The 20,794-nt window shown below is 40.5% G+C and overlaps 1 protein-coding gene across 1 annotated transcript; it reads left to right on the forward strand.

Moving 5' to 3' along the window:
- Window positions 1-4,649: 4,649 nt before the first annotated feature.
- On the forward strand, window positions 4,650-20,082 carry LOC121383567 (zinc finger protein basonuclin-2-like). Its single transcript, XM_041513658.1, has 2 exons — window positions 4,650-4,862; window positions 17,148-20,082. Exons 1-2 carry the CDS (start codon window positions 4,665-4,667, stop codon window positions 19,698-19,700), a joined length of 2,751 nt encoding a protein of 916 aa, XP_041369592.1. The 5' UTR covers window positions 4,650-4,664; the 3' UTR covers window positions 19,701-20,082.
- The last annotated feature ends 712 nt before the right edge of the window (window positions 20,083-20,794 follow it).

A 20,794-nucleotide genomic window follows, 5' to 3' on the forward strand; every position in this document is an offset into this window, starting at 1 on the left:
TCCAATAGAATAGGGTACTGATACATGTTTGCATGAACAATGCAATTCTACTATAGTTGATTTCTTATTCAATTCACATTCATGTGATTCGTGAAATTTGTGAACTTAAACTTACATATTTTGTCGATATACACCTAAACTACATTCTTATATTATACAATGTGTCAGTGACATTTAACATGTTTGTAACCTGTTCATAGAGCACAAACAATTTATGACGTCAAACGCATTTCCGTTTTCCTGCATTACACATTCCCATTTACATGAATAATTGCATCCTGTGTGTACTATCTGCTATGTGTTCTGTGATCATGGAGGGGGGGGGGGGGGGGGGGGGGGGGAACATCTGAAAGTCTTCGTTCCTCCACCAGATATGAGGCACATGTGCTGGTATTCATGACATTTCTGGGACCACGTACCGGGGTCATCTTTCAGATGGCCATCTCTGTATCTGGACAGTTGGTCTGCTCTTGTTATTGTCTGTGAGGAATTTCACCTTTCTCTTCGCTTTGACATTTGCGGATAGAGCTGTCTTTTCTTTGGTTACCCATGGAACTACATAAATTTGTTTATTATGGAAGATTTCAGAATCAAAATTTTCCAAAACAAAAAGTAAAGTAAAGTTTGTTTTATTTAACGACGCCACTAGAGCACATTGATTTTTTATATCTTATCATCGGCTATTGGATGTCAAACATATGGTCATTGTGACACTGTTTTTTAGAGGAAACCCGCTGTCGCCACATAGGCTACTCTTTTTATGACAGGCAGCAAGGGATCTTTTATTTGCGCTTCCCACAGGCAGGATAGCACAAACCACGGCCTTTGTTGAACCAGTTATGGATCACTGGTCGGTGCAAGTGGTTTACACCTACCCATTAAGCCTTGCCGAGCACTCACTCAGGGTTTGGAGTCGGTATCTGGATTAAAAATCCCATGCCTCGACTGGGATCCAAACCCAGTACCTACCAGCCTGTAGACCTATGGCCTGCCACGACGCCACTGAGGCTGGTTCCAAAACAAAGACAAATACAGTTTTCATAAAAGAGATTGTTTATATCAACCTAGTAATGGTAAAAGGAATAAGCAAATAGTTATAAATATTTACTACTATGCATATTTCAGAATAACTGAAAATAGTTTGATGTTTTTAGCCCATACTGTGAAAATGTTCCACCGTGGCCCGATATAGAGGGGTCGAATGTGTGTACACCCCCTTTTTTAACATACACTGTTACATCTTTTGTTGTTTTTGGCCACAGTGTATAGTGTCATCACACTCTGAGCATTCAGATTTTAAAGCACTAAATATGTCTTATGAGTTCCTCATTTTACAACCCTTTGATCTCCAGCTGTCTGTTATAAACATTGCCTGCACCATTTTGTGCTATCAATTTTGAAACTGATTAGCAACTACTGTTTAATGTTTTAGAATAGTGCAGTGATCTCTATAAGACTAGAGTGGGATATAGCTCAGTTGGTTGAGCACTCGCCTCAGGTGCTTGCGTCGCAGGATCGAACCACCTCAGTGGATCCGTTCAACTGATTGGGATTTGTCTCGTTCCAACCAGTGCACCACAACTAATCAAAGGCCGTGGTATGTGCTTTCCAGTCTGTGGGAAAGTACATATAAAAGATCCCTTGCTGCATTAGGAAAATGTAGCAGGTTTCCTCTGTTGACTATGAGTCAGAATTACCAAATGTTTGACATCCAATGGTCGATGATTAATTAATCAATGTGCTCCAGTGGTGTCGTTAAACAAAACAAACAAACAAACTCTATAAAACTTGTATAGCGATTTGCGACTGGTGTAATGATCTCTATAAAACTTGTATAGCGATTTGTGACTTGATACTGGAAAACTGGTCTCTGCATCAACATATCTTTTGAGACCTCACAATTTTATTACATCTCTTAAATTATTTTTAAACATTTAAAAGCCAGAGTCATTGCAAATGATCACCTTTTTTGTATGCATTTATTAAGTGAGTTTAACACAAGTATAATTTGAAACAAGTGATTAAATGAAACCTGACAACCACTAATAAAACATGACTGTAGGGTGTTTTTCTGAAATATTGGATCTAGTACATGGTTTCTCAATGTGAATCCAGAGAGGTAACTAAAACTGAATAACAGCTAGTCATACAGACTATAAATGTGTTTTGTTTGTCATTTGAATACACAGGTGATGTGAACATAACAAGGAAAGGAATGTGTGTTTAAAAACACCCCAGCACATTGTTTTCTAACCATATCTACATGTATTTGGTATCTGCCTGGTAACATGCGATTATTGTAAAACTTGGTTTAAGTAGTGGGATGGACGGGACTTAGCCTAGTGGTAAAGCACTTGCTTGACGTGCAGTCGGGTTGGGATCAGTCTCTGTCGGTGGGCCCATTGGGCTCTTTTTTTTTTTCAGCCAGTGCATCTCGACTGATATATCAAAAGCCATGGTATGTGCTATCCTGTCTGTGGAATGGTGGATATAAAAGATACCATGCTACTAATGGAAACATGTAGCAGATTTCCTCTCTAAGATTATATGTCAAAATTACCATATGTTTGACATCCAATAGCTGATGATTGATTAATCAATGTGCTCTAGTGGTATTCTTAAACAAAACAAACTTTAAACAAACTTTTTAAGTAGTGAGAGTGTTATTTGGGTGTTTTTTTAACCGACTGAATTCCGTACGTGGGTGTGATGTGAAAGAGATAGTGATAGTAATATTTAAGTGGCGTATTTTGCTTTATATTTGCTTTATAATAGTGTAAAAGTGTGTACAAATAAAAGTGTGCCCCCCCCCCCCCCCCCCCAACTTTTTGGCACCTTCCTACACCACTGTGTGTTTTTTTAACCAACTGAATTCCGTACATGGGTTGTTATGAGAAAGAAAAAAGCGATGTCCGAATGATGCAGCTCCCTATTCACCGGCTGCATGGTCACTGTGGCCGCCACTCGACTCTAATGACTAATGTACAGAGGATACAAACATTTAGCGCTAATAGTTTCTAACAGCTCCCCAGCAGCTCTGGTAATTGATGAAGTTTCCAAGGTGTCTATCAAAGCGAACTCCACTTCAAAGACAGGCCAACGGACCCAGGGCCATTTACAGGTCAGAGTGAAAGACAAAACCAAACCCGTAATCTTTCCGTACACAGGACAAGATTAACGAATTTAAGAGTTCTTACGGGTTACGTAAGTCCAGTCTCTGGTCCCCATAATTGGCATAACGAAGTTTGTGCACTGCCACGTAAAGTAAAGACAGGGGCAATGGTCGGCCACACGATATGTAATGTGAATTGTTGGCAAAGTTCAATCTCACTGACATGCACAGACTTGCAGCTTCTGGTTTGGACATTTGGTGTGATGTATTAGAAACCCCTACAACAGCTGTGTCTGTGTCTGTTGTCATGGCAACTGGTCAGCAGTACAAAGTACTTGTGGATGCCACAGGTACAAAATGTAAATAAGTAGTGCATGGTGGTCTGTTATGTCCGTATTACCATTCCACAAACATCTATTATGGTGTCGATCCATCCTATCTGTTTTGATCTGTGCGGTCTGTTGTACAGTGAAACCAGAATAAACCGGATCGACACTTAACAAACTGGAATCCTGTCAAAACTGAAAAAGTTTGTATCATGGTCCTGAATACTCTAATATTCTAAAATATGACCCTCTAGATACTGGATCCTGTCTAAATGGGATAAATATTAGTTCCCCACCATGATCTGGTTTAGACAGGTTTCACTGTATATTGCAGTGGTGTGTGTGTGTGCAAGCATGTGTTTGTGTATGCATATGCGTGTGTGTGTGTGTGTGTGTGTGTGTGTGTGTGAGAGCATGTGTGCATGTGTGCCTGTGTGTGAGTGCATGCACGTGTGTGTGTGTGTTTCTGTGTGTGTGTGTGTGTGTGTGTCTGTGTGCATGTGTGTGTGTGTATGTGTATGCATGTGTGTTTGTGTGTGTGTGTGTGTTCAGTGGAAGAGCACTCGGCTTATGGGCCATGTGTTGCAACGTTGATCACCATCAATGCATGTCAGCATCCCAACCATTGCATCAAAGGACATGGTATGTACTGTCCTGTATATTAGAAAGTGTATATACAAGACCCCTTTCTGCTTTATTGGTGAGAGTAGCCTGTGAGGTAGAAGCAAGTTTGCAGCTCTCTATATTTATAACAACCAAGTGTCACAATAACCATATGTTAAGCGAGTGCTCTATCACTGGACTATGTCCCACCCCTCAGCCAAAAGAGTGTTACCAACCACGCATCAGGCGGGCATTTTGCCACTGGGCTGTTTACTGCCCCTTGCCAGAAAGATTGACTTTAAACTGTCTATTGATGTTGTTTTTTGTTTCAGCTCTGGACAAACTTGGCTACCAGCACCTCATCAACCTGGGCTCTAGTGGTATCGTTAAAACAAAAACAAACTTGTAGTTTCAGCTCTGGACAAACTTGGCTACCAGCACCTCATCAACCTGGACTCTAGTGGTGTCGTTAAAACAAAAACAAACTTTTTGGTTTCAGCTCTGGACAAACTTGGCTACCAGCACTTCCTCAATCTAGACTCTAGTGGTGTCATTAAAACAAAAACTAACTTGTCGTTTCAGCTCTGGACAAACTTGGCTACCAGCACCTCCTCAACCTGGGCATGAACGTGGAGGTTGTCCAGCCCAACATTGTCTTCGACATCGCCAGTCTGATGCTGTACGGTGCCCACGCCACGCCCGTCAGACTCAAGATCCTCCTAGACAGGCTCTTCAGTGTCCTGCAGCATGAAGAGGTCCTGCAGGTCCTACATGGGTTCGGCTGGTCCTACGAAGATTACGCCAGAGGATACATCTTACAGGTTGGTCATTACCAGTCAAAATTTACGAAGTCCGTTTTTCTTAAATGCAGGTGTTAAAGGCATATTGTCACAAACCACTGACCAATTAAATGGCCTAACAAAGTATTACCTATATATATATATATATATATATATATATATATATATATATATATATATATATATATATATATATATATATATATACATACACACACACACACACACACACATTTGATTTGTCCCTAAATGTATTTTATTCAAACATCTACGTAACCACCATACTCCACTTATTAATGGTATTTTGTAAAAATAATTGAATTATGGCAATGGTCCATAATTTAAAATAAAAAATTGCCTAGAGTGTTAACATGGATTTTACTCCATCATGATTCAGTTATGGTGATGTGATAGCTAGAATTGGTTTCCAAAAATAAATGTAATTTGCATGTATTATCCATGTTTAGAGAAATAAGGTCCTTAAATCCGTGACAGTATGCCTTTAAGCATTGTAAATGTATGTAGTTACATGCATGTAAGAGTTAAACAGGCTTTGTAACTGACATAAGTATCTCTTGGACACCGGCCTCGGTGGTGTTGTGGTTAAGCCATTGGACATAAGCATGGTAGGTACATGGTTCACATCCCGATACTGGCTCCCACCCGGAGCAAGTTTTACTGACTTAATGAGTAGGTGAAAAACAACTACACCCTCTTCTCTCTCACTAACCACTAACCAACTGTCCTCAACAGACAGCCCATATAGCTGAGTTGAACTGAACCCATATAGCTTCCCCGGTCAGCGTGCTTGAACCTTAATTGGATATAAGTGCGAACATATATTGAAATGAAATAAAATATCTTGGGCTCGTTTTGCAAAGAAAAAGTAAAGTTTGTTTTATTTAACGACGCCACTAGAGCACATTGATTTTTTATCTTATCATCGGCTATTGGACGTCAAACATATGGTCATTTTGACACTGTTTTGAAGAGGAAACCCGCTGTCGCCACATAGGCTACTCTTTTTTCGACAGGCAGCAAGGGATCTTTTATTTGCACTTCCCACAGGCAGGATAGCACAAACCATGACCTTTGTTGAACCAGTTATGGATCACTGGTCGGTGCAAGTGGTTTACACCTACCCATTGAGCCTTGCGGAGCACTCACTCAGGGTTTGGAGTCGGTATCTGGATTAAAAATCCCATGCCTCGACTGGGATCCGAACCCAGTACCTACCAGCCTGTAGACCGATGGCCTGCCATGACACCACCGAGGCCGGTAGTTTTGCAAAGAAATACAGTTCTAATGGCATATAATTTAAAGAGTTGAGGCTATAAGAGGTTATGTCATAGTGGTGAATGTACGACAAGGTGTTGATTTTATTATAATGTAAAGAGGTGAGTATTTAATAAACTATGGCTTAGAATGAATATTACACTTTCATTTATTATAATTTATACAGTGTTTATTTCTCAAGTTTTAAAAATAAATATCGTATCACATGTTATAGTTGCAGTCAAACTTTCTCATTTGCTAATGAAAAATACAAAGACACCTGGTTTTTATAAACTTGTTATTGCTTTCAAACATTAAATGATAATAGACATTATTATATAACATTTAGTGAAATATCTTAAAATATCAGTGAAATAAAAGTCAGTGATGATAACACATTTTAGAGTGAAAGTTTCACTATTTCACTCTAAAATGTGTTATCGTCACTGTAGAAAGTGTTATCTTCACTGTAAGAAAGCCAGAACTATTTTGCTTCTGGCATTTTTAAAAAGAAAGGTAAATTGCCAAAAGTTATATAATAAATAGAACATTTCATGTTTTTTGTCAAATATGATTTATATCTCATCTCGTGAAGTTTGCAATCATATCACACTCATCATGCAAGCGCGACTCATGAGATATGATTTATATCTCATCTCGTGAAGTTTGCAGTCATATCACACTCATCATGCAAGCGCGACTCGTGAGATATGATTTATATCTCATCTCGTGAAGTTTGCAGTCATATCACACTCATCATGCAAGCGCGACTCGTGAGATATGATTTATATCTCATCTCGTGAAGTTTGCAGTCATATCACACTCATCATGCAAGCGCGACTCGTGAGATATGATTTATATCTCATCTCGTGAAGTTTGCAGTCATATCACACTCATCATGCAAGCGCGACTCGTGAGATATGATTTATATCTCATCTCGTGAAGTTTGCAGTCATATCACACTCATCATGCAAGGGCGACTCGTGTGATATGATTTATATCTCATCTCGTGAAGTTTGCAGTCATATCACACTCATCATGCAAGCGCGACTCGTGAGATATGATTTATATCTCATCTCGTGAAGTTTGCATTCATATAACACTCATCATGCAAGCGCGACTCGTGAGATATGATTTATATCTCATCTCGTGAAGTTTGCAGTCATATCACACTCATCATGCAAGGGCGACTCGTGTGATATGATTTATATCTCATCTCGTGAAGTTTGCAGTCATATCACACTCATCATGCAAGCGCGACTCGTGAGATATGATTTATATCTCATCTAGTGAAGTTTGCAATCATATAACACTCATCATGCAAGCGCGACTCGTGAGATATGATTTATATCTCATCTCGTGAAGTTTGCAATCATATAACACTCATCATGCAAGCGCGACTCGTGAGATATGATTTATATCTCATCTCGTGAAGTTTGCAATCATATAACACTCATCATGCAAGCGCGACTCGTGAGATATGATTTATATCTCATCTCGTGAAGTTTGCAATCATATAACACTCATCATGCAAGCGTGACTCGTGAGATATGATTTCAAACTTTACTTGATGTGATGTAAATCATATTTGACAAAAAACATGAAATATCCTCTGTTTATCAGATATTTAAAACCTGATCATGCGGTTACTTGACATTGTAATTTGACAATATATAAAACTACGCAATAAATAATTATTGAATACTATCAGTTATGTAAACTGTCCAGTAGTGGATCTGGGAGGGAGGGTCCCAGAGGTCTGGACCCCCCCCCCCCCTCCTTTTTGAAAACTGACCATAACCGTTAAGGAGAAACGTGATTATATTAACTGTTCTGTGTAAAAGGAGAGATCAGTCATCATATTTGGACCCCCTCCCTCCCTTTCAGAAATCCTGCATCCACGCCTGCTGTCCCATCTAAAATGATGTATCTTATAAATATGTTCACATATTTTTCAATTGTATATTACAAAAAAGCTAATTTATGTACTGATATGTAGAGAAAATAACTAACAAGACACAAGTATGAGGAATTACAGAAAAGACTGAGAATGTAGTTTTTAAAAACAAGGAGGAAATTAACATTATGACCTCATTTTGCAGTTGGGGTGGGGTGTATCCCAGTGGTACAGCACTCACTCGATGCGCAGTCGGTGTGGGATCGATCCCCATCGATGGGCCCATTGGGCTATTTTTTGTTCCAGCCAGTGCACCACGACTGGTGTATCAAAGGCTGTGGTATGTATTACCCTGTCTGGGATGGTGCATATAAAAGATCCCTTGCTGCTAATCGAAAAAGAGTAGCCCATGAAGTGGTGACAGCGGCTTTCCTCTCTCAATATCTGTGTGGTCTTTAACCATATGTCCGACATCATATAACCGTAAATAAAATGTGTTGAGTGCGTCGTTAAATAAAACATTTCCTTCATTCTTTTTATATTATTAATAATGGAAGCTCTAGTTCTAAAAAGGTTAACAGAAAACATGTAAGTGGTGTCAGGTTTTCCTTTTTTCTTATTCTATTTTTTAAAAAACCCCATCAGAACTTGTCCTTTTAAAAAAATCTGCCGAAATACTTTTCAAACATTCCTGTTTATATTTTAAAGTGAAGTATGAGTTATGAGTTGAGAAATATGCTGCACTGGTAAAGTAACTAGGTAGGTTTGTCATCAGGGGAGGTGTGTGTGTGTGCGGGATGACTTTTCAAACATTCCTGTTTATATTTTAAAGTGAACGGTGAGTTCAGAAATATGCCACACTGGTAAAGTAAGTAGGTAGGTTTGTCATCAGGGGAGGTGTGTGTGTGTGGATGCATGGAGCAGGACAAACTTGGCACTGTGCCAGGAGAGACAGTGAGTGGAGTCTGTTTGATAATGGCAGCTGTGAAAGGCAGGACCATTCTGCTGCCTGCTGTCTTCTGTTACTGGCTTCCACTCTCAACGCCAAAATACCTGTCCTGAGATACTCACAGACACACACACACCTTCTGGCTGTCAGCTCTGGTAACCATGGTAACGCTACTTTCAAAACAGTATGGTATTAGTGCGAGCTTCAGGGGTGTTGTTTTTTTTCCATTTATTCAGCAAATTGTTTAAATGTGTAAACAAATGGACTAAAAAAGGTATAATTTATATTTTTTGTTTGTTTGCTATACATCTGTTTGTCCATTCTTCCATCTGTCCACCATAGCTGCCCATTTAATTATCCACCTATATCCATCAGATAATTCTTCTCTTTGTCCATCATTTTCGTCCATTCTATCTCTCCAATTAAGCATCCATATGTCCGTCTTACCATCCAGCCAACAAGCCAGTATCTGGTCTCTTCCTGTGCATCTAAATGATTGTAGTAGAACATCAAATGGTGAATTAAAAGGAAGGAAGAAAATGTTTTATTTAATGATGCACTCAACACATTTTATTTATGGTTATATGGAGTCAGACATATGGTTCAGGACCACACAAATATTGAGAGGAAACCCACTGTATCCACTTCATGAGCTACTCTTTTTGATTAGCAGCAAGGGGTCTTTTATATGCACCATCCCACATACCACAACCTTTGATATACCAGTTGTGGTGCACTGGCTTCAGCGAGAAATAGCCCAATGGGCCCACCAACGGGGTTTGATCCCAGACCGACCGCACATCAAGCGAGCGCTGTACCACTAGACTATGTCCCACCCCTTGATGAGTTAAGGACACTTATACATATTTATTGTAAATTATGTCAGAAAAAAGTAAAGTTTGTTTTATTTAACGACGCCACTAGATCACATTGATTTTTTTATCTTATCATCGGCTATTGGACGTCAAACATATGGTCATTCTGACACTGGTTTTTTTTAGAGGAAACCCGCTGTCGCCACATAGGCTACTCTTTTTACGACAGGCAGCAAAGGATCTTTTATTTGCGCTTCCCACAGGCAGGATAGCACAAACCATGGCCTTTGTTGAACCAGTTATAGATCACTGGTCGGTGCAAGTGGCTTACACCTACCCATTGAGCCTTGCGGAGCACTCACTCAGGGTTTGGAGTCGGTATCTGATTTAAAAATCCCATGCCTCGACTGGGATCTGAACCCAGTACCTACCAGCCTGTAGACCGATGGCCTAACCCCGACGCCACCGAGGCCGGTATGTCAGAAAAACAAAATACAGTTGAATCCCATTAGTTTGAACCCTGTCAGTGCTCGAGAAAGTTTTCGACCCATCGCGTAGTTTGACCTAACTATTCGGTCAGCATGATGTAAGCGTAACTCGGTACTTTGTTCTTGGTTCATCGGCCTCGGTGGTGTCATGGTTAGGCCATCAGTCTACAGGCTGGTAGGTACTGGGTTTGGATCCCAGTCGAGGCATGGGATTTTTAATTCAGATACCAACTCCAAACCCTGAGTGAGTGCTCCGCAAGGCTCAATGGGTAGGTGTAGACCACTTGCACCGACCAGTGATCCATAACTGGTTCAACAAAGGCCATGGTTTGTGCTATCCTGCCTGTGGGAAGTGCAAATAAAAGATCCCTTGCTGCTAATCGGAAGAGTAGCCCATGTAGTGGTGACAGCGGGTTTCCTCTCAAAATCTGTGTGGTCCTTAACCATATGTCTGACGCCATATAACCGTAAATAAAATGTGTTGAGTGCGTCTTTAAATAAAACATTTCTTTCTTGTTCTTGGTTCAAGCATTGCAGTGTATTCGAATCTTCTGAGTTTGACCCAACAAGATTCTACAGTATTGGTATTTTGGGTATCTATCCTGTTACTATACACTTTATGTTTTTATTATTAAACATTATTTCATGTATTTTTCGTGAGGGATGTAGCTCAGTCGGTTGAGTGCTCGCTTGAGGTGCTTGCATTGCAGGATCGAACCACCTCGGTGGATCCATTCAACTGATAGTTTTGTTTCTCATTCCAACCAGTGCACCACAACTGGTCAAAGTATGTGGTATGTGCTTTCCTGTCTGTGGGAAAGTGCATATAAAAAGATTGTTTGCTGCATTATGAAATTTTTTAATGTAGTGGGTTTCCTCTGATGACTGTGTGTCAGAATTACCAAATGTTTGACATCCAACAGCCGGAGGGTGTGTGTGTGTGTGTGTGTGTGTGTGTATGTGTGTGTGTGTGTAGTGTGTGTGTGTGTGTGTGTAGTGTAGTGTGTGTGTGTCTATGTGTGTGTGTGTGTGTGTGTGTAGTGTGTGTGTGTGTGTGTGAGTGTGAGTGTGTGTGTGTCTGTGTGTGAATGTGTGTGTGTGTGCGTCTGTGTGTGTGTGTCAGTGTGTGTGTGTGCGTCTGTATGTGTGCGTGTGTCTGTGTGCGTGTGCATCTGTGTGTGTGTCTGTGTGTGTCTGTGTGTGTGTGTGAATGTGTGTGTGTGCGTCTGTGTGTGTGTGCATCAGTGTGTGTGTGTGCGTCTGTATGTGTGCGTGTCTCTGTGTGCGTGTGCGTCTGTGTGTGTGTGTGTCTGTATGTGTGTGTGTGCATGTGTACGTGCATGCGTGTGTCTGTGTGCGTTTTGTGTGAGTGTGTGTGTGTGTCTGTGTATGTATGTGCGTGCATGCATGCGTGCGTGCATGCGTGCGTGTGTCTGTGTATGTATGTGTGTGCGTGCGTGCGTGTGTGTGTGTGAACGTACCCCAGTGGTAAAGTGCTCGCTTGATGTGTGGTTGGTTTAGGCTCGATGACTACATGACCATATGTTTGATATCCAATAGCCAATGATTAATTAATCAATGTGCTCTAGTGGTGTCATTAAAGGCACAGACCATAGTTTCAACCTGTAAAAATGGACACTAAGTTTAGTGAATCTACAAACCTGTAACTCATTTGGATACATTACAACAGAGTGAAAGAAGAATCTGTGACGTTAAAACCAGGAAATATCCTCAAAAATAGACTAAAACTCAAATCAATAACCTTTACTTCTCAGACGCACGTGTGTTTTTAAAGATATGAAAACTGCATTTTATGGTACAATGTATTAGAAACACCAGAATGACAAGAAACACCTCGGTTCTACAAAAATGGATAATCTATAAAGAATAAAATATATAACATTATTATACAACAAATTAGATATATGTACTTGTATATAAATTATATGACTTTGATGTAAGGCCATGAATTCAAGGCTCCCCAACCTTGACATGGTCAGAATGGATTGGGGGGAAAAAAAGAAGAAAAAAAAAGAAATATATATATATATAAGTAATGTTTGATTTCAGTGATCATAAACGGTTCTAATATAGTGAAAAATATGCTGTAGTGTTTAAAAACTAGGGTATGTCCCATTAAACAAAACAAACTTTGTATATATTTTATTTAAATTTATGTTCATTCTCATGTAGTATTAGCAGACGTGTCTCCGTGTGTCGTGGTAACAGATATGCGAGATTAACAGTCTGCGACCCCTTGCTTATCTGGTGTCAACAGAGACCTGTTGGTCTACCCACTGGACAAGGAACTCCTTTGTCCCTGTGTCATGTGACAAGCCCAGACAAAATGTGGATGGGAAAAACATGGCCGTATCCAAGTATGAGCCTGATGTTTTAAACTGATTCTTCATAGTTCTCCACAATTGCCCTCTTACTGGTTATCTTCTAATTGACGGTTTAAACACAATCGTTTTGTTGTGTTGCACAACTGTACAAATACTCCTATATTATGTGCATGTATTGAATCAGCACTGGCATCGCTGCTTAAAGGGACGATATCCCCAATTTTTGTCTACCATTTTGTAACATACAGTAAAATAATCTTATAAAGAAAGAAAGAAATGTTTTATTTAACGACGCACTCAACACATTTTTACTCTTATAACGAACTGGAAGGGACCATGATAGTTAGTTTGTTATACACATTTCCATAAGTTGGTTATTAATGTGTAGGGAGATAAAATGTGACTTTATGATCAGTGCGTTCTATGCAGTTGTTCGTTCTAAGCATGTTCATTGTAAGTGTACTTTACTGTATTTCCTTCATTCATTTCAACTTATTTTCGTGCTTATATCCAATTAAGGTTCAAGCACGCTGTCCTGGGCACACACCTCAGCTATCTGGGCTGTCTGTCCAGGACAGTGGGTTAGTTGTTAGTTGGTTAGTGGTTAGTGAGAGAGAAGAGGGTGTAGTGGCCTTACACCTACCCACTGAGCCCTTAAGAACTCGCTCTGGGTTGGAGCCGGTACCAGGCTACGAACCCTGTACCTACCAGCCTGTAGTCCGATGGCTTAACCACTGCGCCACCGAGGCCGGTTACTGTATTTCCAAATAATAAATTACAACTAAAGTGACATCTTGAATACAGCTTATTACTTAGGATATCAGTGTCTGTACATTCAAAATATGTTTGGTTGTTCTAATGTTTGTTGTAGCTCAAGTTCCATGTTTGGATGTAAATTACAGTTTGAGCTACTATTACAGTACTACAAACATTATGATAACAAGACTGAGATGTATATAGAGACACTGATATTCTAAAGAAGAAAATGTATTTAAAGGCATACTGTCACAGATTTAAGAACCTTATTTCTCTAAAAATGGATAATAAATGAAAATTACATTAATATTTGGAAACCAAATCTAGCTATCACATCACCTCAACTGAACCACAATGGAATGAAATCCATGTCAACCCTGTTGATAATATTAGTTTTTGAATTATAGACCATTGCCATAATTTAATTATTTTTACGAAATATCATTAATAAGTGGAGTATGGTTGCTACGTAGATGGTTGAATAAAGTACATTTAGGGACAAATCAAATTTATATGTTTTTAGGTAATACTTTGTTAGGCTATTTAATAGGTCAGAGGTCTGTGACAATATGCCTTTAATATGTAAGTTTAGTTATTAAAAATGCTGTTATTTGAAAACACCTTACAATGGCAGCAAACTCAGGACAGTATCTTTAAACTATCGGCAGAGTGGGACGTAGCCCACTGGTAAAGCACTCGCTTGAGTGTTTCTGGGATCGATCCCCATTGGTGGGTTCATTGGGCATTTTCTCACTTCAGCCAGTGCACCACGACTGGTGCATTAAAAGTCATGGTATGTGATACCCTTCCTCTGGGATGTTCATATAAAAGATCTGCACCAACTGAACATTGATCTGTTTGTCTTTTTATTATTCATATTGAGTAACAATATCCCAGTGCAAGTCCTGGTCCTCCTTTCGGGGTGAGATGTAGCCCAGTGGTACAGCGCTCGCTCGATGCGCGGTCGGTCTGGGATCGATCCCCGTCGGTGGACCCATTGGGCTATTTCTCGTTCCAGCCAGTGCTCCACAACTTGTGTAACAAAGGTCATGGTATGTACTGTCCTGTCTATTGGATGGTGCATATTAAAGATTCCTTGCTGCTAATCGAAAAGAGTAGTCCATGAAGTGGCGACAGTGGGTTTACTCTCTCAATACCTGTGTAGTCCTTAACCATATGTCTGATGCCATATAACCATAAATAAAGTGTGTTGAGTGCGTCATTAAATAATACATTTCATTCCTTCCTTCCAGTGAGTATGTACAAGTCCTGGTCCTCCTTTCTCAAATGGTGAATCTGAACCTAACATAAAGACTGCTCAACTGAGATGTTTGTAATATATATAACTTATGTCATCACCTGGGTTGAAGATAGCCTATAGTGGTGAAATACTTAAGTGTAATGGTACCTTCTTCAGGATTATATTTCCAAAGAACAACAATGGACTGGTTCACACTTGTATATCAACATGAACACAATACAGCACACAGTCCTCACAACAAAGAACTGGTTCACACTTGTATATCAATAAGAACACAATACACGCACACAGTCCACACAACAAAGATCTGGTTTACAGTGGTATATCAACTTGAACACAATACACGCACACAGTACACACAACAAAGATCTGGTTTACAGCGGTATATCAACATGAACACAATACACGCACACAGTACACACAACAAAGATCTGGTTTACAGCGGTATATCAACATGAACACAATACACGCACACAGTCCACACAACAAAGATCTGGTTTACAGTGGTATATCAACATGAACACAATACACGCACACAATACACACACAGTCCACACAACAAAGACCTGATGAGGAGGTTCTGCAAATAATTGTTTATTTCCTTTTGATGTTCCAGTCAGTAAGTTACGGTAGTGCTCCACCAGGTGTATACTGTCAAATGATAAAGTGCATATACAAAACTTTAGTTTAACAAAAGAAAAAAGAAAAAAAACCTGACTATGTTACAAAAGCATCTTTCTCTTCTAAACATGTATGGCAGTCACCTTTTATCAGACGCAGGTCTATCACCAACAGTACATAATGTACTCAGGTGTTTGTAATCAGGGCATTGCATCGCATTCTCTATTCTCTAAACCGCATATGGCAATCACCTTTTAGTAGACACAGGTCTATCACCAACAGTACATAATGTACTGAGGTGTTGGTAATCGAGGTGTTGCATCACCATTTACCATGTCATTAGTTAATATAGTCCGGTTTAGGAAATAAGGAAGAAAGGAAATGGTTTATTTTATGACGCACTCAACAAATTTTATTTACGGATATATGGCATTGGACATATATAGTTAAGGACCACATAGATATTGAGGGAAATAAAGAAATGTTTTATTTAATGACGCACTCAACACATTTTATTTACAATTATATGGCGTCAGACATATGGTTAATGACCACACAGATATAGAGAGAGGAAATCTGCTGTCGCCACTTCATGGGCTATTCTTTTTCAATTAGCAGCAAGGGATCTTTTATATGCACCATCCCATAGTTTACCACTGGGCTACGTCTTGTCCCCGGTTTAGGAAAATAGGTCTTCATTAAAAAAATAATAAAAATACAGAAATGCCTTTTCAAATGTTTCTTTGATTGTAGAGTAACTTGTAGTTACTTCTTAGTTTTATTACTTAATAATAACAACTGTACATGTGGTATTCTGCCACTGGCGTAACAGAAAAACAAGACAGTGCTCTGGCTAAAAGTTACAGACCCTAGTTTCAACTTGTAAATATGAACACTAAGTTTTGTTAATCTACCTGTCTCAACTTCCTCCAAGGGTGCAGTCTCTGTGTATTTCCCTGCACCCACCTGGCATCCCCGTCCTCTGCCGCTAATAAAGCTGGTCTGACCCACGGCACTAACTAACGACCGCCGGTAGTTGGGGTGCATAGTAGGTGGTTACAAGTGCCTCTTAACAATGCCAGAAGTAACTACTGAACACTGCCCAAGTGGTCAGACTAAACCCACAGCTAAAAAGCTGTGGCAGGTGTGTGGCACAGATAACCACAAGAGACAAGTACCTGTCGCGGTTGGAGAGACAAGGACTGGGATGTGGAGGTGGACAGCGAAAGAAGTTAAAAGATAGGAGTTGCCAGATCGGGAAGAAATGAGATGGAATTCAAAGGAGAGAAAGGAAAGGGGGCAGTGGGGGAAAAAAAAAAAAAGATAAAAAAAAAGAAGTTTAATCTACAAACATGTAACACATTTCAATAAAGTTACAACAGAGTGAAACAAGAGTCTGTGTTAATGAAACAATGAAATACTCTTAAAAATAGACTAAAACTCGACTCCTTAACTGTTACTTGTTATTCATACATGTAGGGTGTTAATAGTTTTGCAACATACATGTACTATTTTATAAATGTAGTTTTATCATTGTTTGTGTTTTTATGTGTTGTATTCATGTGTTTCATTCGTTCTCTCACAATATACCTTTATTTGATGACTATTGATTTATGTCTTTAATTAATTCAATAATTAATCATTGTATTTAGTTATATTTATATAATTCATTCATCCATTCATTCATACTTCATTTATTTATTTATTTATTTATTTATTTATTCATATATTTATGTTTTGTTTATGTAGTTCATCCATCCATCTATCCATCGTCCATGCATCATCCATCCATCGATCCATCAATCCATCCATCCATTCATTGATTTATATAATTTATTTATTCATATGTTTACATTTTTGTAATAATAACTTTCTAATATACCATTCTTGATCTTGCAGGAACCAATGGGTCGTGTTCTGGACAAGTGGTCCATTGCATCTCGTGACGAAGAGACTTTGATAATTCAGCAGTTCCTCCGGTTCGGCGAGACTAAAGCCATTGCCCAGGAGATCATTCTTGACGACACGAAAGGCAAACACGAACTCTACAGCAAACAGGCCTCTCGCGCTGACTCCGAGATCAAGAAATTCATCGAGCGCAGCAACATGACGCAGGCTCTGGTGCGACCATTCAACGCCCGGTCACCAATATTCGCTGGGAGACTTCCATTCATGACCCCCGGCAACCGACTCATGACGCCATCTCCCATTCAACCATGCTTCTCCCCATCTCACGAAGTGCGACCTCTGGCCCTGCCTACCTCGACCCCGCAACCACCTAGCTCTCCTCTAGGTCGCCTTCAGACAATGCAACCTTTCGAGTACAGAAGGGACCAAGCAAGTCCATCAGTGAGCCCGGGGACTCTTGACAAATCGCTGCCAATGCAGTCACCAAGTGACAGTCCCAAGAACCTGAGCACGACTCCCAGCTCTGTTCATTCGGGTTCCTCGCCAAACCAAATGCACAAGAACAACGAGTCCAGTGAGGTTGGCATGGTGATGTCTGATGACGATGATGACCACAGTGATGAAAGTTCTTTCGGGGCAATTGACTACTCCACAAAAGACGACTCACTGACCACGGACTCGCATGACAGAAAGTTTTCTCGTCACACACGCAAACCGACTAACCCTATCAAGAGACAGTGGACCCCAGCCGCAGGGTTTGGCCAGACTCTGATAGGCCCCAATGGAAAGAAACGTGTTCTGTGTACGGCCTGCAACAAAACATTCTGCGATAAAGGTGCCCTGAAGATCCACTACAGTGCAGTTCACCTTAAAGAGATGCACAAGTGTTCCATCGATGGCTGCAACATGATGTTCAGTTCCCGCCGCAGCCGGAACCGGCACAGTGCCAACCCCAACCCCAAGCTTCACATGCCACAGAAGCGCAAAGACGATGAGTCGAGGTTGAACAACAATGCCCTGGGAGCCAGTCCTCCCTCTATGGTGGTCCCACAGTCTCTCCTGCCACACGGATCGCCAATCGACTCACAGAGTCTGATGAGGCCAGATGCAGCTTTCTTCGTGAACATGACCAATCAGCTTGCCTTTCTGCACACACCAGAGAAGAAACCCAAACTGGATGACGACGAGTCCAAGGATTCAGTGGAACAGGATGAGGGTCCAACCGATCTGAGCAATCACGTGAAAACCGAGCCAGTCGTCAGGAAAGTGGAGGAAGAAGAAGAGGAAGGGCGACCTGATCCAGGAAACTCTCGTGGAGGGAGTCGCCGGAAGAGTAATGCTCCAACACGGTGCGCCCAAATGGAGGAGATGTACGTCATGAGTGATGACAACTCAGATGACCGCGATCCGTCTGGGAGCAAAGCTGGCTGTAGAGGTCAGAGGTCATCTCACTGTGAAGCAAAAGTGGATTCCAATGGGCAGTCTGATCCACCTTGTGTTAAAACGGGATCTTCTGATGAAGTTGCTCAGGAAAAGGAATGTGCAGATGAGGCAGTGGAGGACTCTGATGCTAACAAAGACTTGGCGGAGGACAAAACACAAGTGGTTGGCAAAGTGAACCACCATGCAATAAGGAAACGAAATTCATCCAACTTCCCAAAGATTGCCTCTCTTTTATCAAGCTCACCGTGTCCCGAGAACATTCAAGGATTAATAAGCCTCAACAACTCAGGACGACAAGAGGAAGGTCCATGCTCACCAAATGGATGTTCTGACCAGGAATCGAATTTCTCTCACTCCTCAGACGATGGAGGAAGCCTTGCTGATACTGAAAGTTTTGATGTGCCTCTCGACAAGGAAAACCCTCGCAAATGTCCAACTTGTGGAAAGATATTTCAGAACCAGTTCGGGGTTAAGGTTCACTTTCAGAATGTCCACCTGAAGCTAATGCATCCATGCAGTGTGGAGGGATGTGGTGCTACGTTTCCCTCGAAGAGGAGTCGGGACCGCCATTCTTCTAACCTGAATCTGCACCGCAAGCTGATGTCTACGAGTGAATGCAAGGACAACAACGACGGTGGAAGCATGCAGAATCTACGTGACAATGTTCTCCAGTCTCTGTATGGGCCAGAGTTCGTTGAACAGGATGCGGTGAAGCGGAACGGCCTTGCAGCATCCACGGGATCAGGATCTGCTGGGTCGGAATGTCACTCTGACGATGAGGAGGAGGAAGAAGAGGATGGGGAATGTGTGCTGAATGGAGGAGAAGAAGACGAAGAAGAGGAAGATGGCAATGAAGACACCGAGCAGCTGGACATGGATAACAAGGACTCGGTTGTCTGCCACGTCTGCAAGAGTCAGTTCCGAGACAACCTGGCCCTGAAGGAGCACCTGGAGTTGGTGCATCCCCGCGAGATGTTCCGCTGCACGGTGTCCGGATGCGACAAAGTCTTCTCCACCAGGAAGAGTCGGAGTCGGCACATCATCAACGACAACCTACATCGACACCTGCCCGTCACAGAAACGGCCAACGGGCTGTCTTGACCAGAATCTCGTCGACCAGTTGATAATGACAGGAGCAGTTTGTGAAAATCTATACGTAGTTTTTGTGACAAATACACACACACACGAGACTTTATATACTAGTTTCATTATTAATTTATTACTGTGGTTAGTTTGGTCCAAATTCATGCTAAGTCCATTTATGACATGTAGCATTCATTAGAGAGACAGTTTGATGAGTATTATTAGCAGCATTCTTGCATCATACCCTTTGCCTGTCTGTCTGTGTCAGACCAGCCTATACAGAAAACATATGCAAGTTGTAGCATTTAGCAACAATATGCAACTTTTAGTGTTTTAGCAAGAATATGCAACGATGTATGCACAAAGTGCCGTGATAGAAACAAGAGACGTATTATCTGTAACAAAGCAATCCACTGGATATCTGTTAATATAGAAACAAGGGGCGTATTATATGTAACAAAGCAATCCATTGGATATCTGTTAATATAGAAACATGGGACGTATTATATGTAACAAAGCAATCCATTGGATATCTGTTAATATAGAAACATGGGACGTATTATATGTAACAAAGCAATCCATTGGATATCTGTTAATATAGAAACATGGGACGTATTATATGTAACAAAGCAATCCATTGGATATCTGTTAATATAGAAACAAGGGGATGTATTATATGTAACAAAGCAATCCATTGGATATCTGTTAATATAGAAACAAGGGACGTATTATCTGTAACAAAGCAATCCATTGGATATCTGTTAATATAGAAACAAGGGGATGTATTATATGTAACAAAGCAATCCATTGGATATCTGTTAATATAGAAACATGGGACGTATTATATGTAACAAAGCAATCCATTGGATATCTGTTAATATAGAAACAAGGGGATGTATTATATGTAACAAAGCAATCCATTGGATATCTGTTAATATAGAAACAAAGGACGTATTATATGTAACAAAGCAATCCATTGGATATCTGTTAATATAGAAACAAGGGGATGTATTATATGTAACAAAGCAATCCATTGGATATCTGTTAATATAGAAACAAGGGGACGTATTATATGTAACAAAGCAATCCATTGGATATCTGTTAATATAGAA

This window comes from Gigantopelta aegis, chromosome 2, assembly GCF_016097555.1.
Source record: "Gigantopelta aegis isolate Gae_Host chromosome 2, Gae_host_genome, whole genome shotgun sequence".
NCBI classification, from domain to species: Eukaryota; Metazoa; Mollusca; class Gastropoda; order Neomphalida; family Peltospiridae; genus Gigantopelta; species Gigantopelta aegis.